This window comes from Triticum urartu, chromosome 2A (assembly GCF_056163025.1).
Source record: "Triticum urartu cultivar PI428250 chromosome 2A, HENAU_Tu73, whole genome shotgun sequence".
In the NCBI taxonomy this organism is placed as follows: Eukaryota; Viridiplantae; Streptophyta; class Magnoliopsida; order Poales; family Poaceae; genus Triticum; species Triticum urartu.
In genome coordinates, this window is record NC_141874.1 from 599,971,575 (window position 1) to 599,993,634 (window position 22,060).

The following is a 22,060-nucleotide window of genomic DNA, read 5'->3' on the forward strand; positions in this document are numbered from 1 at the left end:
AAGTCATTAAAAGAGCTTCCACCCTTACCGCAACTGTCTCACTTGCCTCAAAGAAAAGTAGACTGTCGTCGGCGAAGAGGAGATGGTTCACCGAGGGGGCGGTTTCTGCCACGGTGATCCCCCGAATTCCTCCTTGGGCCTTTAACAAGCACGATAGCCCTTCAGCAGCGAGCAAGAACAAATATGGCGAGATTGGGTCTCCTTGCCTCAGACCCTGCGATGGCCTGAAAGCATCCAGACTACCACCGTTGAATAAGACTGAAAAGGAAACTGAAGTGACAAACCTCATAACTGTCTCGGTGAACCTAAGGCTGAAACCCATCTTAATCATAACTGCTCTTAGATAGAACCATTCCAAACGATCATATGCCTTCATCATATCAAGCTTGAGAGCACAATATCTATTTCCTTTCACCCTCCTTGTTTTCATATAGTGTAAACATTCATAGGCTGTAATAAAATTGTCCGTAATGAGGCGTCCAGGAACAAAAGCCGACTGCTCTTCGAAAATGATTTCGGGGAGAATAGTTTTCAACCGGTTTGCTAAGACCTTTGATGCGATCTTGTAGACCACGTTACAAAGACTTATCGGTCAAAACTGTCCTAGAACTTTTGGACTGGCTATCTTGGGAATTAAAACAATGAACGTGTTGTTTATCTCCTCCGGTAAATCGACTCCATCAAGCAATCTTATAATCATCCTTGTGACCTCATCTCCACACAAATCCCAGTGTTTCTGAAAGAAGTGCGTCGGAAAACCATCGGGACCCGGTGCCTTTGTCGGGAACATCTGATACAAGGCATGTTTCACCTCCTCCTTGGTGTACCTTTCATTGAGTCTGCCATTCATATTGCCATCCACCTTCGCTGGGATATGGGATAACACTTCTTCCATCCCTATAGTTCCTTCAGATGTATATAAGTTGGAGTAGAATTCTGTCGCCATGTTGGACAGTTCCTCTGGGACTGTGGATGCCGACCCATCACCACAGTTTAACACTGAAATTCTGTTTTTAGCTCGGCGAGCATTTGCTTTCCTCTGAAAGAACTGTGTATTGCTGTCTCCCTCGGACAGCCATGTGATGCGTGATCGCTGCCTCGCCATAATCTCCTCCCTATAAGCTAGTTCAACCATTCGGTCCTCAATTCTTCTCTCCTCCTCGCTCGGTCCTGTCCTCAACGGATCAGCACGTAGTGCAGCAAGTTGACTGCGTAGCAAGCGCCGCTCCTGACGAACCGAACCAAAGGTGCTCCTCCCCCACCGCGACAATGAGGTGGAAACCGATTGTAGTTTGTTAGCCAACTCCGAAACTGATGAGGCCGGGCCATTGTCATTCCAGGCTGTCTCGACTACCTCTCTGAACCGACCATCGGTTTCCCATGCACACTCGTACCGGAAAGGCTTCTTCGCAATACGGAGATTTCCCGCTTCCAGATCGTTCATTAGCAAAATTGGACTGTGGTCGCTTTTAGCTGCTGTTAAGTGCTCAACAGTTGCAAAAGGGAAAACATTCGACCACCTTGGCGTGGCCAAAGCCCGGTCTAACCGAACTCTACAGAACTGACCTCCTGCAACTCGCTTCTCAAAGGTCCAGTCTATCCCCCTGTACCCAATATCAGCCAGTCCGCACAGATCCACGGCCTCTCTGAACCCGGCCATTTGAGCACTATCACGTGGATTAGGGCCCATCTGCTCCTCCTGTCGGAGTATCTCGTTGAAATCTCCTATGCAAAGCCACGGCAAGGTACTTTCTCCTCTCAATCTCTTCATCGTGTCCCAAGTTTTGTATCTTAAACTTCTATTGGCCTCCCCATAGAAACATGTGAGGCGCCATTGAACATTGCCTGGCTCCATTACCCACGAGTCAATGTGATACTGAGAAAAATTCTTTATTATTAGATTAACATCAGACTTCCAAAAAATACATAAGCCTCCACTCCGGCCACTACTAGCTACTGCAAAACTACTTTGAAAACCTAACGAAGCCGCCAAACCTTCCACTCGATTCTTTGCTAATTGAGTCTCCACAATGCATAGAACCGACGGCGCACTAGCCCCCACGAGATCGCGGAGCTCATGAACTGTCGCAGGATCGCCAGTCCCACGGCAGTTCCTACACAAGGTCCTCATCAGGCTCGGCGGCCCTCCTCGAGGGAGGCCGCCTCCGTAGGTAGAACCATGTTCTCTCCCTCATCACCTTGCTGCTTCCTCCTCTTTACCACTGGATTCTTCTCTGGTGTAGAAGCCGAGGCATTATTACTTGAGCTTGGAGTCGCACCCTCCAGCAACATAACCGTGCCAGCAACTCTACCAGCAAGGTTTGATATCGGCTGCCCCCTTATAGTGAGAGATCCATCGGCATTAACCAGTCGCTTACGAGCTCCTCTTTCAACATCCAAGTCCATTTGTTGCACCGGCTGCGAGTTATCTTCTTGTGCTACCCCTCCGTCTCTAACCACCGTCGTCCCTCTACCACCTCTGCCCCCACGGTCTCCCCTGCCAGGCTCTCTCCCCCTTCCTCTTCCTGTACCATCTCCTCTCCCCCTACCACCAAAGGGCTGGCCCGTAGGAATCTCAGGCTCCCACAACAGCCATTCTCCCCACTCAAAGGTTCTGGCATCATGCACTCCATCTCCACACTCGTCCGCCAGATGCCGCATCAAACCACATGCGAAGCAAAAATCCGGAAGTTTTTCATAGTAGACACCATACTTTCTGCGTTCTTTCAGAGTGATGTGCACGAAACAGACCAATGGTGTGTCTACATTCACAAAAACATGAGCACGTAATGTACTTGCTGGATTGATTCTTCCTTTGTTTACAATCACCGTGAACGGAGGGTCACCCACCTTTGCAGCAACTTTTTCGGCCAGCTCTTTCCTCCTTGTTAAACCGTCTGGTAAGCCCTTCACACGAGCCCACACTGGAATCATGTTCAGACTATAATCCTTCACATCTGAAAAACCATCATATTCTTCGATCACCACCGGAGCCCGTCTGAATAACCATGGACCTCCCTCCATTATTTTCTCCAATCCCCTAGGCAGTGACACTGAACAAGAAACAGGTTTGGCCCCTTCATGTTGAAGGTGACCCCTTGCGCCGCCGACCACGCATTGCGCATCTGAGACAAAAGCGCCGCATGACTAAACGGCTTTGTGGTATGAACACGGAACAAGGCGAGCCAGCGTACATCCTTAATCAGATCATCTACTTCTTCCGAGAAATCAAGGTCTTCTTCCTCCTTCCCATGCAGCCTCATCCCTGCAAACTGACCCTCAAGATCCTGATCGCGAAGGTCGCCATACTCCTCTTCCTCTCCGTCCGGCAAGTCCCCCTTCTGCGAGTCCCGCTCCTCTCCTTCCCTTCCCTTCGATGCATCCTCCTCCCTACTCCCTTGTCCCCGCCTTCCTCCTCCAGATCCAATCTCATCCTCCATCGTATGCACCACATCCACCACCGCCAGAACTTCCTCCGCACCCCCCGTCTCCTGAGATGTTGAATCCGCCATGCAATCGCCTGCGCACGACGGGCAGAGGTAGATCTCGGTGAGTACCGGAGAAAAGCCGATGATCTACCGAGGTTTAACGTGGACTCTGGCTAGATTGCCAGAGGAAGAGGTGGAACCCTAGAGAAACCCTAGGAGAATCACGCACACGGAGCAAACGCCGGTTTGACACGGAGCAGACGCCTTGAGACAAGCTATTCTCAACTCAGGTCCGCTGTAAAATTTCCCTCGGAATTAAACCCATCTCTGAATAGCATAGCCCAGCCCACTTTGTTGAAAAAGTACGAAGGCACAAGGCCCACAGTTTTCTAGAAGAGGCGAGCCGAAAGTGTAAGGCCCTGCTACGCGGGAAGCATCCCAAAGGAGCGCCAAAAAACCAGAAGAGTCGAAGACACGGCTGCGCGGCGCACCCCCACCGCCAGTCCCTCGCCGCCAGCCGAGGAGACGAAGGCCGGAATCCGCCGCCGCGTCCATCGAGGAGCGCGCGCAAGCCACCATGAAGTTCAAGGCCTCCTTCACCGACGACGGCATCTCCCTGCTCGACAAGCGTAAGCCCCAGTGCAGCGCACTCCTCGATTCCCCTCCCTCCCCCCGTCGCAATTCGCCGAACACCTCACGCGCGCCCCGCAATTCCGTTCCCGCAGGGTTCCTCCCGGCCATCGACAAGGTGGGCCGCGTGTGCCACGTCTACCTCACCCCCACGCACGCCATGCTCCTCCACAACCTCCTCGGCTCCACGGGGCCCGAAGGCGACGGGCCGCAGTGCGTCGCGCAGTTCGCCAAGGACCTCCTCTTCCGCGAGTACAACGTGTCGTCGCGGGACGGCAACCGCGTCGCCTTCTCCGTCGACGTCGCGCTGCTCCATCGCGCCATCCGTAGCGCGCTCGCCGTCCACGCGCAGTCGCCGGCTGACGGGGACGCCCCCGCGGCGATTCAGGTCAAGCTCGTCAACAAGCAGACCCCCGGGTCCCGTTCTGCTGCCCCGTTCCTCACGTTCGAGACCAAGGGCGCTCGCTCCGCCGTCGTGCAGGACGTCCCCATCTCGAAGCCACTGTCACGCTCCGATGTTGCGCGCTTGCAGGATGCGCTTGACGCCGCCCAAGAGCTTCCTGAGGTGTGGTGCTCTCACATGGCATTTTCCAGTTTCTTATCATTCATCAGTAAAAAAATTCTCCTATTTGTATACCCGATTGAATGTTTTCACAACATAATGTACTCTAGCTGTCCAAATGCGAAACGAATTAATCAAATGGAAGCAGGTTGTGGCTATGAAACTTCTGATGGCTTAGTTGTGATGCTGGACTGCAGAAACAAAATTAGGTACCAATTCATACAGGCTGAGTCATAGAACTAGTAATGGCCTGGATCCATCCTCCGAACCACATTTTGTTTGTTGAACCCGTGAACTTGGTATTCACATAATTTGCCAGTAGTAAACATAATTTTAGCTTTAACATGATGAAGTTTGATCATGTATTCGCGTCTCATTATTTGAAGCTGTTTTAAAGGTCCAATCAATGTAAATCTGAAGCACAGAACCACTCTTAAATTGTTGTACCAAAAAATCCTCAAGATATCCATGTTCCACCAAGATACAGCACAATATATCCATTTAATAATAATCAACAAATAATTAAAATCTCAAATGTAGAAATATAAAAAATATGAATCTGTGAATGATTTCACATAATTTACTGCTAGTAAAGATGTTTAGTTTTTAGACAGTAAAATTTGATTGTGTCTCATTATTTGAAGCACTGATCTAGACGTCTAGTTCATTTTGATTGATGTGGATATTCCTGTCTTGCAATGTTATTACCTTTCGGAAATTACTAAAATGATCTATCTGCGAGCAAGAAACTGGATTTATACTAACAATAGTCAACAAATGATTACAGAAGTATAAAATGTAAAAATAGCAATGATGCCTATTGAACAGTTCTTATTAGTTCTCGCAGTTCAGATGTTCTTTTTAATGCTAAGTATTTTTCGTCGCTGAAATATCTGTATCTACTCAGATGTCTGTACTGCTTTTCATCTTAAATGTATCTTCAACTTAGATGATTGTGAGAAGAAATTTATCTTACTGATGTCCTATGCTTTTTTCCATACTCGCTTGGTGTTATCTTTCTACTGTCAGCTGCTTATTAGAAGAAATTTATCTTTCTGCAGACTCTGGTCCAGGTTCCAGATCTGCAACAGTTACAGAACCTGGTGGATCGTCTAAAAAACATTGGTGATCTGCTGTCTGTAACTGTTACCCAATATGGTGATCTCCATCTACAAGTTTCAACTTCTCTTGTTACCGTTGGTTCAGAATTCAAAAGGCTTCGGATTCTTGGTGCTCGTGGTAAACTATGGCCGCTGGGAGTTGTAATCAGTATTCAGCATTAGCTTCCTTAAATTCCAAAGTAGGTGTCATTAGTGCTCAAATCACTTCACTTTTGTATAACGATGTTTTCTATTTCAGCAAATGCACCTGTTGTTGATCAAAATGTGAGTGCTACCATTCGTATGGAAATGGCGGTTGAGAGAGGCGAAGCACTGTCAGTGGTATTGCTCCTAAGCTCCATTTATTTATTCATCATTTTATTCTTTTCATGTCAGATGTTCACAGGTGTCTGTTATTCTATTTTCTTGCAGCAAGTGAGTATGAAGCACCTAGTTAAGAGCCTACAATGTCATTTGGCCAAGCCAGATTGTACCTTCTATGGTTTGTTTTTCAGCCGCCTCTTTAAACCTGTTGAAAAATAATCTAAATTTATATTAACTATTGCCTTGATTTTTTGTATAGGTATTGCTCCCAATGGTGCTTGCTTGACAGTGATATTCCAGTACTTCATTCCAGGAACACGGTTGACGGACAAATCCATTAGCTTTTACTGTAGGCTTCCAGTCCTTGACCCTGGCACCAGCTAAAGTAAACTATATCACAGCATGGTACTTACTTGCTTTTAGTATCAGTAGATTAGGTTAGGTAACATTATCTAGCTGGTGTGCCTTTAGTTTTATGACTTGTTTGTGGCTTTCATATATATTAACTTGATGTCTTGCGTTGGTGACATTCGGGTGTGGGTACCTCAATATCGACCCTGAAAAATACCTGAATCGTTTTGATCTACAAAAATGTTGTGCTAGTTTCTTTGTTCCAGATTATCACTTGCAGTTGCATGCACCCCTTTTCCACTTCAATATAAATTATTTAATGTTTTTTGTCTACATCAGTACTACTATTCCTAGTTATATTCCGTGCTGCTCTGAAGGATTATCTCTACCAAGGCAACTGCTAAGAAAAGTGACTCTTATGATAGAAGTGTTCGAAGCAATTCTCACTAAATTTAGGTATGCTTTGAATAAAATTAGGACACCACCAGATAGAAAGTGCATAACGCCCAAGAAAACCCAGCTGGCCACGAAATTAGGCCATCCTTTATATATGGATTCAGATTTCTGGTATGGCTCTTAAGCAAGATATGCGAATCTAGCTTTTCGTTCCATGGGATCTATTTGGACTAACTGCGCTTCATCAAACCTCCAGGTCCCTCTTAAATGAAACCACCAGTTTCTCCAATGTTTATATCCTGCTGGCAGATTTTCTTACGAGCACATGCACATGTATGTCTCACCCATAACGTTTCCCTGCATCGCACATGACATCTTCTCTGTTGCTTATTTACTCCTCTCGTTGCTTCTATCACCATGCCATTTGTTTTTGAATTGGGTGGAAGGTCTGCTCATTCATTCTACTCCCTCCGTAAAGAAATATAAGAGCGGTTAGATCGCTAAAGTAGTGATCTAAACGCTCTTATATTTCTTTACAGAGGGAGTAACTTCTAAGGATGAAGATATTTTAGAAGTTACAACACCTGTTCTAGATGAATTCAGCAAGTATCGTAAAAAGAAAACATGGTCTCATTCAGGGAAAACACAGTAAACACACCACCAGATGCCACTGCAATCATACTATCCATGGCATTTAACGTCATAATGACTATCTGACCCACACTTCCAATTAAGATTGATCGTCTATGGAGTATTACTAATCCCTTTTGACTGTTTGGAAGTGCAAAATATACTCTGTTAGAATTCCCTCTGATGTATGCATGCCAAAACGGATCTGGGACATTTTAGAGGAAACAAAGAGAGGGACCATTTTATTTAGATGAAAGCGACAATTGTTAGTGGAGATGTGATACCAGGGGCACACACGTGGGCTCCTGGGGTGAATAGTAAATTCGGCAACAATATTTTTTTAAACAATGTATTTTATGTGCGTTGAAAGTTTCTGAAGAAAAGAAATGTTTGGGCCTCGCTAAAACAAACAAAAGCAAGTTCTCTAAAAAGCCATTTTTTAAGCATCAAATGTGTTTTCTTTCACACAAACCACAAGGTTTGTCTATTCTCCATGAAAGTTTACATTCATGTGAATGACACGGACATGTCTAAATTTTTTTCTTGTGTTGAAAATCATTTGTTTTTTCACCCTGTTCGCTCCTGGATGCACCTTCGAATCGCCGGGGCATATACCGACTTCGAACCTGGCATAAGGGGACCAGCCTAAATCGTCCTGCATGTTGCAGTTTAGCACCAAAGCTCTTCCTGTACACGCTGTATGCAGTACTACACGCGTCCACAGGGTGGCTTTAAATCTTTAGTTCGTGGTGCCACTCACTGCGCTGCATTTACTATTATTGTTGGTCGGCAGTGACTTGTAGTATCAGTCACTATTATTGTTGGTCAGCACTGGGTAGTGTAGTTTTGAAAAGGAAGGCCAGATATTTACAAACACAACTTGAATGACCCCATGTGGACTGTTTAGAGAGAACCTGTCAATCCATGTGGAATGTTTTGTAAACCTGTCAATCTATCTAGCCGCAATTATGGCATTGATATGCCGTCCACCGCAAATGGATCTTTACTGTAACTTCAGTACTGTCGTCTCAGTAAGTAAATCTGCAAGCGAGAAGAATCACTGTGCTCATGCAGTGCGGCCATGTGTGCCAATTAGTGCCCCCAACCATTCCTGCCTGTTTTGCTGCCCTTCCAAGACAGCAATGAACTGTGAACGTCCAAGTATGTGTCACTCTGCATGCATCGCTGATGCCATTTTTTGAACGCATTACATGTATGTATGTACCTCTACTCAAACGAGCTTCACTTCCAAAACGTATAAAAATTACCAGTTTCTCTGATCATAGATACATATTACGCCAAGAACCGGTAGGAAACCCTCCTATTTGTGCTACCCAGCAACCCCCAGCTTATCTTTCTAGCCTTCGTTAGGACCAAGCTCTGGATCCACAACATAGCCTCTCAGGGAAGGCGTCTTGCCGATGGCAGGCACCTTCTTCTGAAGCCTCTTCCTCGCGATGTAGCCCCGGATCCAGGGCATCACGTCCTCGTTCACCTTGATCATGATGAAGAACAGCAGGCGGTAGATGAAGATCATGCTGAAGATGACCGACAGGTCGATCCACTTCGACCGGTGCACGTTGATCTGGAAGATGTACTTCAGTATGAAGTCCCCAGGGATCTTCGGCTGGTCTGGGTATTGGTTGTCGAATAGGAGACCGTCCATGTCATTCTGGCATTGGCCCTGTACACGGATAAGAGTTTGATGTCAAATTTCATACTGGAAACCACCATGCTTCCGTGGTCTGTAGCAACCTCAAATTTACCTGTAGTGCCCAGTAATGGAAGCTGATGTACTGCATGGGGTATCTCCAGAAGATCTTCGGGATGTCATACGGAAGTCTGAAGTATCCGGAGACAAGCATGAATATTCCCTGTCCAAGAAAAATTGTGAGGCAATTTCTTCATGTGGAGCTCTCAGGTAGAAAAGCTTCCAGGGATGCACATCTACGTTTCTTTTGCAACTCGGTAACATAACATAGTAGCTAAATAATAGGACAGTCTATGGCCCTGTTTGGTTCAACTTTTATCGACGGATTCCGCTGCCGCGCAGCAGAATCCGAACCAAAGGGTGAACCCAGCAGAATCCGATTCCAGAAATCCGCTGTCAAAATCTGAACCAAAAGCGGAAGCAGCCCAGGATGTGCTTTCCAAAATCTGATTCCGCTGCGGGCCAAAATCTGAAAAAGCTGTATCAGCTGGTTTGCCAAATGACCTACATCTCTTTCACATCAGATTTTCCACAGCTGTTTTTTCACAGCAGATTTTTCACAGCTGCTTTTAGAAATCCACAGCCGAACCAAACAGGGCCTATGTCTGCAGTATCTATTTCCTAGACCATAATAAGGGCCTCTTTGATTCTTAGGATTTTGACAACGTAGGAATTGGAAAAGTATAGGATTGGAGTGGCATGCCCACTTGAATCCTATAGGATTAGCAATGAGTGTTTGACTGCACAGGAAAAACAAAGGAATTGTAAAAAGAGGTTGGAGTGGATGTTAGATTTCCTATGAAATGTAGTACAAAAGATTCCATAGGAAAAATTCTTATGGGATTCAATCCTATGAATCAAAGGAGCAACATAGAAAAAAATCCTAAGGATTTCAATCCTTCAAAAATCCTATAAAATTCCTTTGAATCAAAGGAGCCCTAAGATCTTTGGAAGATCTCGTGCCATCTTTTATATTTGCTGAAGTTATACTTCTATTCTGGTCAGTACTACTTTTTAGTGCATAGTAACAATGCTTCGTTATTGAAGTACTACCACATTTTTATCGAAGCCTTGTGATGTATTCTAGTTCTAGAGAACATTTTGGAAGTTTGGAGTTCTCTCATTCATAAACACATCTTACGCCTACAAGCTTAGAAATTGTATCAAAGAGAAACAACAGGCTTCGTTATTTTTTCCTTTAATTTAGCAAGGTGCATTAATCCCTACCTGTGAAGAGAACTGCACTAGATTCAAAGCTACTAAGTTGTAATTATCATGTCCATTTACTGGCTACCATAGGAACTGTAATTTCAACAAACAGGCAGCAAAGCACATTTGCTGTCTGAACAGACATGTTAATAGGAGTAGAGGATACCAAATGAAAATTTGGGCCAAAATGTACCTGAATTCCAGCTCCTATGATGATGCCCATGAGGAAATTGGGTATGACACTTGCAATGGCCATCATCAAACTCTCAACCACAGTGACACTGGCGTAGAGGTTCAAGACGAAGAAGATGTAGTGTGTGAAACCAGGATGAAGGCGCACCATGAAGTAGCATACTGTCCCTGACATGAAGCATATCAGGACCAGGAATGGCAGAGCAGAGATGGTGTTGGCAATGACAAATGCTGCAACACCGTAGTGCCCATTCAACCGTTCCCGCTGGAAAACCTGTGAACAAGTCAAGAAGCAGGTGAGCAAATTGTACATAGCAGTTCCGATTCCCGTATGGAATGATAAAGTTCTGGAGCTTCACCTTCATTTCTTCCACAAATGAAGGGAATCCTCCAATGGACATGAAGGTGACGAATCCAAAGACGAATGCTGCACATGCTGCCCTGGCCTGTGAAGAAGAGGCAGGTAATGTCATTGGCTCATTGCTCACAAAGAACACTTTTCATGAAGGAACATGATGTCCTTGCTTAAGTGTCTACTTTTTATTACAGATTCATGGCATTTTGATCCAGATAACCACTGATCGATTATTCAACACTTACCAGGATGGATGTGTATTTGGTGCCGACATCCAGGTAGATGGTGCCGATGCATACAGTCACAAGGAGGTAGATCAAGAGCCTGAGCCAGTAGTACCCAAAGTCGCGCGACATGTTGATGAATGAACGCCTGGTAAGTGTACACGCCTGCATCAAGAAGCTGGCCTGGCTGCCCCTTGAATCCATCACCGTTCCTTTCTGCAGCAAACAACACATGGATTTCATTTGGTCATTGCCTGTCCGGATGCGCAAAATATAAAGGACAGGGAACCATATATGTTGCATTTAGGGGCTCCGAGAGGACGTACGATTCGCGCGATGTCATTAACTTTCTCCCTAGCAGCGTAGTAGTACTGTGACCTGTTGTAGGCAGAGACGAGTTTCCTGATGGCCTCTGATGTGGTTATCTTATCCAGAGGATCATCAGACCTTTCGATCTGCAAAGTTTATGAAAATTAGGCCACTTGCATGAGAAAACATGTTGGCACATGAATCGTCGGGTTATCTTACCCTTGCTTTCATCGAGCCTTTCAGGGTGGCCTTGACCTTGTCGAAGTCGGAGTTAACGCACCTCAGGAAATGATCCGAGGGATTTCTCAGAGGCGGGCATGGGAACCCAACTTCAGCGAAGAACTGCGCGTGCGAGGAAACAAGTGCAGGTGAGCGATCACATAACATATGCGATGCAGAAGAAGCAGGGGTACTACTCGCTGTGAAGTGATTGATTACTGACGCCATTACATGTGCAGCAGGAAGGAAGTTACTGTGAAAAACGGATACTGGACCGTGGAGGAATTGATTACCTCACATGCTTGCGCTGCCTGTCCGAAGTAGACGTTTTTGCCCCCGGAGAGCAGGAAGAGCATGTCGAAGAGCTCGAAGACCTCGCTGCTGGGCTGGTGGATGGACGCAATCACTGTCCTGCCGTCCCTCGCCAGGCCCCTCAGCGTCTGCGTCACGAAGAAGGCCGAGGAGCTGCCCGCGCAACCAGAGCCGTCAATTCAATTCCTTCTCCAACAACACAACCACACAGGCACTGCTACTGAATACCACGTACCTGTCGAGGCCGCTGGTGGGCTCGTCGAGGAAGAGGAGGCGGGGCCGCATGAGGAGCTCCAGGGCGATGCTGACCCGGCGCTTCTCGCCGCCGCTGACGCCCCGGAGGTGCCAGTTGCCGATGACGGTGTCGGCGCAGTCCTGGAGCCCCATCTCCACGATGGTGCCCTCCACCAGCGCGCGCTTGTCGTCGCGCGGCATCTTGTCCGGCAGCCGCAGCAGCGCCGAGTAGCCGATCGTCTCTCGCACCGTCAGCGTCCCGATCAGGTTGTCGTCCTGCGTCACGTACGCCTGCGTACGCATGCATACACCACAACATCATCACCTATAGCATTCTTCTACGAGGATTGGTCCGAAAAGTAGTATTCTGGTGGTTTCGTTGCATCCAAAGTAGTGGTACTCGAAGTCGGCTACGCCAAAGCTCATGAACTACTCGTATGGAGCACATATACAGAGGGCCACTGTTTTTCGTCTCATGCTGGCAAAAACTAATCACCCAGTTTTACTACTGGCCACAAGCTAGAATCTACTGCCGTAAACTAAGTAGTAGTTCTAGTAGAAAAAGATGCCCAAACTGAAGTGTAAACCAGCACATCGATCATCATAAATTCGGAACAGCGCCACAATAACAAGTTACTACACAACTGTCTGTATTTATGTCACTTAGGAGGTAGTAGGTCGCAGCAGGCCCTTTTCCATTTCTCTTTGAACCATGCAGGGAAGATATTTCGCCGTCGAGATCGGTCGACGGAGAGCAAAGAAAAACGTTGCGTACGAGATCTGTATGAAGGGGCATGGAATTGAAAGCAAAGCAGCAACGGGATCAGAGAACTGAAGGACGTATTAATTGCTCCGCCCAACCACTCGACACGGCACGCTATCGCTCTGGCTGCCCGTAGGAGAGCTGCTGCTACTCCTAGACTAGCGTAGGGGTACTGGCGCAGGGCGCCATATGCATGTACTCGCCTGGGGCAGCTGCGAAGCGAAGCCAGCGGGCCGAATCAAGAGCCGGTCGCGCGCGTACCCCGTGGATTTCGATGGCGTCGATGGCTACGCGCCGGTGTAGAATTAATTGGCCGCTGAGCGCGGCCGTACGGATCCGTTCTACCGATCCAAACGTACTGCGCCATGGCATCTGCTAGCAGAGGTGGATAGCTAGCTTTCACATGCTCGGAAATGGCATGAACACTGGCTGAGGTGGATGAAAGTAACATGGCGAGTCTAATGCCCAAAAATGGCGGTCTCGTTGCCGGATAAAAACAAGTGAAGGTAAAACAAGTTCTGAGGCAAGTAGAGTGAGACGAGGTGGCTGGCCGTACCGCGGCGCCGAAGGAGAGCTTGGCCTTGCGGCCGTTGAGCAGGACGCTGCCGGAGAGGAAGGCGTTGGCGGCGAGGCGGCCGGCGAGGGCGTCGAGGAGCGTGGACTTGCCGGAGCCGGACGGGCCCATGAGCGCGGTCAGCGACCCGGGCTCGGCGAAGCCGGTGAGCTCGTCCAGCACGGTCTGCGTCTTGCCGGGGCCCAGCGCCACGGTGACCGACAGGTCCTTCCACGTCAGCCTCGCCGACACCTCGCCGATGAGCGCCGCCGCGCCGGCCCCGGGCATCGCCTTGCTGTCCCGCCACAGCGTCTCGCTCAGCGGGCTCAGCCCCACCACCATCGCGCCGCTGGCCGACGTCGCGGTCGCGGTCGCGCCGTTGGCCTGCAGCTCCACCATGGCCTGCCCGGCCGCCGTCCTCCGCGTGTCCTCCCCTCCTCCTCCTCCCCCTCTCATGGCTCTCGCCCGCACTGGCGGCGACGCGCGGGAGCTCTCCTCGGAGGGAGAGGCCGGTCGATGCGATGCGGTGCGATGTGAAGTGAGGCTTGTGTTTAGCTGCTGGCTGCTGCTATAGGAGGGAGGGAGGAGGGGTAGCAAGGCAGGAGTTATAAAGGAGGAAGGCAAAGCATGCATGCATAATGAAGGTGGGGAGTTAATGGATGAATGGAGCAATCGGAGAGCGGTGCGGCTGCGATGCGAGGCCATCTATTAACAAACTGACAACCAATTGTCTTCTTTAGGCTTTGGCTGACAGCCCATGGCCTACTCCAACAGTACCCCTGTTATTGTGCACAGTGCTGGGTTAGGGTTTTGTTTGGAGCCAAGCCATTTTTGGAGAGATTGTGTGACGATAGGAATCCTTTATTTATGTGCCGAATACACCAAGAGAAACCTTTTTTTTGCTAGGTCTCAATTGAATGAGATTTAACAAAGTCTCAGTCAAGTGACATAACATCCTAGAAAGAAATAGAAAAACAAAAATGAAAATTTTGTACGGATCTTAATATAAGATCCCATGAATATTAGCAAGATTGTTTGGGTAAATGTTAAAAAACGGACGTTGGATTTTTAAGCATTGACAAAATGAATGTTTATGGCAATTTATGTTGTCGCGGGATGACAATTTTATTTAATAAGCACGGCAAATCGCGGCAAAAAACAGAACATGACGGATTTTGCTATGCTTGCTAAAGGAAAATTTCACCCTCGCAACAACATAATTTACCATAATAAACATTCTTTTGTAATGCTTAAAAATCTGACGTTCGCTGACTATCAAGTCATTTTTTTGGGTTCCGCCAAGGCAAAATGAGCAAAAAAACACTCCATTTAAATTCCCTTGACAAGTATGAAGGAAGATCACTCTTAATTATCTCTTCTCCTTGCCCATTAATTTTAGTCTCCATCATCTAAGGTTGGTCTCCATCATCTTAGTAAGTGTCAAAATTGTTCAGATCTTATCTTTTCCTTGGTGAATTTGTTTTAATGTTGACTAGTTAATTGTCCGTGCATTCCAATGGAGGCATACATATTTTAGCGGGTTTAACATCGATTATGCCTAACATACACCTTACACTTTTTTTCCGACCGACGAACCATAGAACAATTGTTCTATGGTTTATTTTCATTAATTAAAAAAGGTATATACAAAACTGTTATATGAAGACAAAAGCCTTAACCAATGCCAACACGATCAAACATTAAATGAAATTACAGGTTGCTTTCAATCCAGGACCTGATCTTGTTTGCTTTGGTCGTCTTAGCTCTCAACAGAGGCACTGTGAGTCCTTCCTACATGTGAAATTTCCAGCATAGGGGGTGAGCAACTGCTTCTTTGAAGATCTTATCATTTTGGACAAACCAAAGACTCCAACACCCAATAATGATAATGTCAAGTGCCAGGTCTTTTGGAAGAATTGAGATAGCCAGACATATCTCGTCAAAACTTGATACCCCTCTTCTCCTAGTGGGCATGATTTCATTCCAGCAATGCAAAGAGAACGGGCGGTCCCAAAACAGGTGCATAGATGTTTCCTCAGCCTTGTCATTGCATAGAACACACTCATATGATTCTAGAAACATAGATTTTCTTCTCAAAAGATTCCTGGTATAGACTCTGTCATGGAGGACCAGCCAGCAAAAGATTTTGTGCCTAAGCATGGTGGAGGCTTTCCAAAGGATCTTGAAAATAAAGTGGTTGTTGTTGGGACCTATCAAGCAATTGTACATCTTCTTGGAGGAGTAGGATGGTGAGGTCCAGGTGTAAGTCCAAGAGTCCTTGTGGTTAACCGCAGGCAGATTGTTGATGTTTTCCTGAATTTCAATGAATTGTTGATGTCCTTCAATGGACAGTGGTTTGTGGAAAAGATTTTCCATGTCCTCGGAATGGATAGCTTGGTGGAATGTGATGTCTGAGTTGATTGTGAAGAAGAGCTCAGGGTACTGCCGTTGGAGGGGGAGAAGATTCCATCGATCTTTCCAGAGTCTGATAGTGTCACCAATGCCAGCTTTACATTTTGCAAATCTCTGGAATGAGGGCAATAGTTTGAGAATGTCTTTCCACCAAAATGATCCAATTAGTCTCTCTCCTCGGGTATGCAAAGTATAGTAGGTTTCCCATAGAATCTTCACCCAAGGGAGGTCCTGCTTATTGAGAAATTTGTGTAGGAACTTCCTGAGCAGGGCCTGGTTGTATGTTGAAATATCAAGTATACCTAGACCTCCATCAGATTTTGGTAAGAAAGCCTTTTCCCATGCAATCAGAGCAGGAGCTTTCTCCTCGATGCCATATTTCCTCCAGAAGCATTGCTTCAGATACTTATTGATTTGCTGGATAACAGTCATTGGCATAGATAGGATGCTCAAGTAAAAAATAGGCTTACTTGAGAAAAATGATTTGATCACGACAAGCTTATCTCCATACGAGAGTAGAGTGGAGCATACCTGTAATTTTGATTCAATTCTCTTGAGCAGAGGAAATAGTCTATCACTCTAGGCTTGTGTAGACTCAGTGGCATCCCTAAATAGGATAATGGCAGAGAGCCAATTTGACATCCCATAAGAGAAGAGAGGGCCAACATCTTGGGATCAATGGTGTTAATAGCATTCATAGTAGACTTGGAGTAATTTACTTTTAAACCAGTGTAGTCGGCAAAATGCAACAATATTTTTTTATGTGTAGCAGTTGGTTGGCTTCAACAAGAATTATCATCATAGTGTCATCTGCATATTGAATTATTGGGAAATTTGGACATGATGCATGCATAAGAGGGGATTCAATTAGGGAGTTGTTCATAGCTTCATTAATCATGGATTGGAGGAGGTATTCTGCAATAATAAATATCAAAGGGGAGAGGGGGTTCCCTTGTCTTACTCCGTTTTTGCAAAGGAATTGTTTGCCAGGAACGCCATTGAGCAGAACCGATGAGTAGCGAGTGTTGTAAATCTGCATGATCTAGCTAATCCATTTGTGTCCAAATCCTTACCTTTGAGTATCTCAAAAATGGTCTCATGGTTGAGCATGTCAAATGCCTTCTCAAAGTCTAGTTTGTGTAACAAAATTTCTTTCTTGGTTTGGTTGCAATGGTGTATATATTCATATGAGCATGCTAGGCAGTCTTGGATGCATCTGTTATTAAGGAAACCATACTGGTTTCTGTGAATCAGCCCGAGAATAACTTTTTGCAACCTGTTAGCCAAAAGTTTGGTGATAATACCTTACACTTTTGGTAAGATTAGATTAGGGAAGGCAAGCAATGTTTTGATTTAATTGGCGTTTTGGTAATATATTATTTGATTTGGGTATGGATAGGGAAAGGTAAGAAAAGTTTTTGATTTAGTTGAGCTTTTTATAAGATTTGATTTGATTAATACTCGACGTTATTTTGGAAGTAGTGACGAAGGACGAGTGAACAAACGCAAACCTACCATCACGACCATTGAGCCCTCCTTAAATAGTAAAGATGTGTGGGTGGCTTCGTGCATGTGAAACAAAATGGAGAGAATTAGGAGAAAAAGAATCATTTTCCAATCAAGCACCTTGGGAGAAACATATTAAAATCACAATAAAATGTAAGAAATTATTTGCACAAACTAAAATCTACTAAAACGGATTCTCTATGCTAAATTGAACATAAGAGGGAAATATACAACTAGAAGAAAGATATTTCGAGATGTACAAACTAGGAATACTCAAGAAATTTTATTGGAAATGAAAGGCTTTATTATATTATAATGTAAATATTCTAAGAAGAAATATCTTGATTTTTTGCTGAGTTATATGGGCCTCCAGTATATTTCTCATTGTTTTGCATTTTTTAAATCCCCAAAACACTCTTGTAGCTTTTATAGAATATTTATGTCTTCCCACTGAAAAAATAGTGCGCTATAGCGTGCTGAGAATTGTCTCGCTAAATAAATTACTGTAGAACACTTTGCTAATAGTGTATTTTGAGCCCGACGCTATTTTGTTGTAGTGACCCTATTTCTTTCCTTGGTCTTCCCCCTAAATGTTAAATATTATATTTATACCACCAAATTTCTTAGAATTGTTTTTTCTGTGTTGATTGGTTGTCGCGTGTGTGAAACTCTCGGCATTTCATTACCAACACCTATTTTACGTTTTTTGCGGAAAAGTATAAGATCATATATTGAGCATCACATGTCCTTCCAAACACGCCCTAGAAAACAAAAAATGCATGGATTTGGGGTGCTAAAGTATTCTTCCTTCTGCATCCACTGGTGGCACACCATGATCAAAACTCGTTGTTTCCTTTGGGCCTTCGTCTCAACGAAGAAAACTTGTTTAAATCTAGCAGCAAGCAGTTTTCGAGAAGTCCTCGATGTAAACCAGAAAATGCCGACGGTCACTATCTGAAAGCAAATTGCACCCTAGAGAAAAAAACATCAGAGAGAGCCTGCAGATACTCCAAAAGACCACGAACATCAACCATCACCGCAATGCTACGACCAAGAAGCACAAAGCATCCACCCAAATCTAAAAGAATCCATATGACACATGCACTTCCTCCTAGATCCAACACCACCACCAACAAGAGTCGATTGGGGTGAAACTCTCGGCATTTCATTCTTAGAATTGTTTTTTCTATATTGATTGGTTGTCGCGTGTGTGAAACTCTCGACATTTCATCACCAACACCTATTTTACGTTTTTTGTGGAAAAGTATAAGATCATATATTAAGCATCACATGTCCTTCCAAACACGCCCTAGAAAACTAAAAATGCATGGATTTGGGGTGCTAAAGTTTCTTCCTTCTGCATCCACCGGTGGCACGCCATGATTAAAACTCGTTGTCCCCTTTGGGCCTTCGTCTCAATGCAGAAAACTTATTTAAATCTAGCAGCAAGCAGTTTTCGAGAAGTCATCAATGTAAACCAGAAGATGCCGGTGGTCACTATCTGCATAGCAAAGTGCACCCTTGAGAAAAAACATCACAGAGAGCATGCAGAAACTCCAAAAGACCACAAACATCAGCCATCACCGCAATGCTACAACCAAGAAGCACAAAGCATCCACCCAAATCTAAAAGAATCCAGATGACACATGCACTTCCTCCTAGATCCAACACCACCAACAACAAGAGTCGATGCATCGGAGAAATATCTGTAGGAAACTTATTCATTTTTGTCATGCCATCGACGAAGCCTAAGCTGTGGGAACACAAAATCCTAGAATGAAAAAAACTACATTATTGAATAGAGGCACGACAAGATCCTGTGCCCCCTCCTACTGCTGTCGAAGCAACCGGTGGAGGTAAGGGAACATCGGTGATGTTGGTGGCTGGGCCGCCTCTCTATTCTCCTTTTGCTAGATGGGGCTATGGCGGCTAGGTTAGATGGGGACTACAGCAAGGAACACCTCTTTCACTGGAGCAACATACCAAATAACCAAATCTGCAAGAGTTTGACATTTGAGGAATCAACCATTTCTTATTGGAGTTCAGAGACCAAACTTAGACTTCCAACAATAGTTGAGAGATCAAGTATATGTACTTTTTCCTTGGGACAAAGGAAAAGGGGAGTACTCCCTTCATTTTTCACTTTGAATGTTAGATTTGTCTTAAGTCAAGTAGTTTTAAACCCTTAGATCATCTACCACCAAACCCCATACCCACCCCAAATTCCTCGGCAGGTTGCCCGATCAGTTTTCGGACGAAAAATTGCCACCCAAGGGGCTCCTCATATTCAACCCAAACGCCCAGACTGACCAACTCTCAACATACCCAACCCATATTTGGGACGGATATGGGGATGCCTAGACGCACTCGCCATGTCGGGCTGACCGCTAGGGCCCATGCCAATTCACCCATATCTGCCCCCACCTTGCCTGACCAGCCCTCTCCTCTTCTCCATTGGCCCTCATCCACATACCCGCCACATGAGTTTCGCGCCATCATTGCTTCGTTGTCATCCACAACCTAGGGTTTGGTCACTGGAGACCGCAACCTAAACTATTGTCGACCAGGCCACAACCGGTCAAGGTCCTTGCCACCGGACGCCAGCTCGGTACATCCAACTCCCCCGTATGTACACCTCGTGCTCTACGTGTTCAATGAAATGTCAGAGCCGGATTTTGGTTCTTTTGGTCACTATTTCAAGGTCACCAATGGATTCAACAAGGAATGATGGCTATTGGAACCCCGACCTTGATGAATTCATATTCAGCGAGTTCATTGCTACCTCTTGAGCACTGCGTTGGTTTTCCCCGAAGAGGAAGGGATGATGCAGCAAAGTAGTGCAAGTATTTCCCTCAGTTTTTGAGAACCAAGGTATCAATCCAGTAGGAGGCTACGCGCGAGTCCCTCGTACCTGCACAAAACAAATAAATCCTCGCAACCAACGCAAATAGGGGTTGTTAATCCCTATAGGGCCACTTACGAGAGTGAGATCTGATAGATATGATAAGATAATTTTTTTGGTATTTTTATGATAAAAGATGCAAAGTAAAATAAATGTAAAGTAAATAGCCAAGGAAATAACTAAGTAGTAGGAGATTAATATGATGAAGATAGACCCGGGGGCCATAGGTTTCACTAGTGGCTTCTCTCGAGAGCATAAGTATTCTACGGTGGGTGAACAAATTACTATTGAGCAATTGACAGAATTGAGCATAGTTATGAGAATATCTAGGTATGATCATGTATATAGGCATCACGTCCGAGACAAGTAGACCGACTCCTGCCTGCACTATTACTCCACTCATTGACCGCTATCCAGCATGCATCTAGAGTATTAAGTTAAAAACAGAGTAACGCCTTAAGCAAGATGACATGATGTAGAGGGATAGACTCATGCACTATGAAGAAAACCCCATCTTGTTATCCTCGATGGCAACAATACAATACGTGCCTTGCTACCCTTACTGTCACCGGGAAAGGACACCGCAAGATTGAACCCAAAGCTAAGCACTTCTCCCATTGCAAGAAAGATCAATCTAGTAGGCCAAACCAAACTGATAATTCAAAGAGACTTGCAAAGATAACCAATCATACATAAAAGAATTCAGAGAAGATTCAAATATTATTCACAGATAGACTTGATCATAAACCCACAATTCATCGGTCTCAACAAACACACCGCAAAAAGAAGATTACATCGAATAGATCTCCACAAGAGAGGGGGAGAACATTGTATTGAGATCCAAAAAGAGAGAAGAAGCCATCTAGCTACTAATTATGGACCCGTAGGTCTGAGGTAAACTACTCACACTTCATCGGAGAAGCTATGGTGTTGATGTAGAAGCCCTCCGTGATCGATGCCCCCTCCGGCGGAGCTCCGAAACAGGCCCCAAGATGGGATCTCGTGGATACAGAAAGTTATGGCGGTGAAATTAGGGTTTTGGCTCCGTATCTGATCGTTTGGGGGTACGTGGATATATATAGGAGGAAGGAGTACGTCGGTGGAGCAACAGGGGGCCCACGAGGGTGGAGGGCGCACCTGGTAGGGGTAGGCGCGCCCCCCTACCTCGTGCCCTCCTGTTTCATTTCTTAACGTAGGGTCCAAGTCTCCCTGGTCTTATTCGTTGAGAAAATCACGTTCCCGAAGGTTTCATTCCGTTTGGACTCCGTTTGATATTCCTTTTCTTCGAAACCCTAAAACAGGCAAAAAACAACAATTCTGGGCTGGGCCTCCGGTTAATAGGTTAGTCCCAAAAATAATATAAAAGTGAATAATAAAGCCCAATAATGTCCAAAACAGTAGATAATATAGCATGGAGCAATCAAAAATTATAGATACGTTGGAGACATATCAAGCATCCCCAAGCTTAATTCCTGCTCGTTCTCGAGTAGGTAAATGATAAAAACAGAATTTTTGATGCGGAGTGCTACTTGGCATAATTTTAATGTAATTCTTCTTAATTGTGGTATGAATATTCAGATCCGAAAGATTCAAGACAAAAGTTCATATTGACATAAAAAATAATAATACTTCAAGCATACTAACAAAGCAATTATGTCTTCTCAAAATAACATGGCTAAAGAAAGTTATCCCTACAAAATCATATAGTCTGGCTATGCTCATCTTCACCACACAAAAT

General features: G+C 45.3%; 2 protein-coding genes across 2 annotated transcripts; one reads left to right on the forward strand and one right to left on the reverse strand.

Annotated features, from left to right (window-relative positions):
* Positions 1 to 3,829: 3,829 nt before the first annotated feature.
* Positions 3,830 to 6,658, forward strand: LOC125529905 (Hus1-like protein). Its single transcript, XM_048694325.2, has 6 exons — positions 3,830 to 4,057; positions 4,154 to 4,623; positions 5,682 to 5,859; positions 5,980 to 6,062; positions 6,153 to 6,222; positions 6,304 to 6,658. Exons 1-6 carry the CDS (start codon positions 4,006 to 4,008, stop codon positions 6,426 to 6,428), a joined length of 978 nt encoding a protein of 325 aa, XP_048550282.1. The 5' UTR covers positions 3,830 to 4,005; the 3' UTR covers positions 6,429 to 6,658.
* Positions 6,659 to 8,571: 1,913 nt separating this feature from the next.
* On the reverse strand, positions 8,572 to 14,150 carry LOC125539075 (ABC transporter G family member 11). The gene is made up of 10 exons (XM_048702444.2): positions 13,506 to 14,150; positions 12,188 to 12,477; positions 11,934 to 12,105; positions 11,641 to 11,763; positions 11,439 to 11,567; positions 11,134 to 11,328; positions 10,893 to 10,979; positions 10,535 to 10,807; positions 9,188 to 9,295; positions 8,572 to 9,105 (listed from the first exon to the last, which is right to left on the reverse strand). The coding sequence occupies exons 1-10, from the start codon at positions 14,133 to 14,135 to the stop codon at positions 8,779 to 8,781; spliced, it is 2,334 nt and encodes a 777-aa protein (XP_048558401.2). The 5' UTR covers positions 14,136 to 14,150; the 3' UTR covers positions 8,572 to 8,778.
* Positions 14,151 to 22,060: the final 7,910 nt, after the last annotated feature.

Coding starts and splice junctions, on each gene's coding strand:
- LOC125529905 (XM_048694325.2), top strand. CDS start 4,006: ATGAAGTTCAAGGCCTCCTTCACCGACGACGGCATCTCCCTGCTCGAC. Junction 4,058..4,153: donor CATCTCCCTGCTCGACAAGC/GTAAGCCCCAGT, acceptor CCGTTCCCGCAG/GGTTCCTCCCGGCCATCGAC. Junction 6,223..6,303: donor GCCAGATTGTACCTTCTATG/GTTTGTTTTTCA, acceptor TTTTTTGTATAG/GTATTGCTCCCAATGGTGCT.
- LOC125539075 (XM_048702444.2), bottom strand. CDS start 14,135: ATGCATGCTTTGCCTTCCTCCTTTATAACTCCTGCCTTGCTACCCCTC. Junction 12,106..12,187: donor CCCACCAGCGGCCTCGACAG/GTACGTGGTATT, acceptor TTGCGCGGGCAG/CTCCTCGGCCTTCTTCGTGA. Junction 11,329..11,438: donor TTAATGACATCGCGCGAATC/GTACGTCCTCTC, acceptor TGTTTGCTGCAG/AAAGGAACGGTGATGGATTC.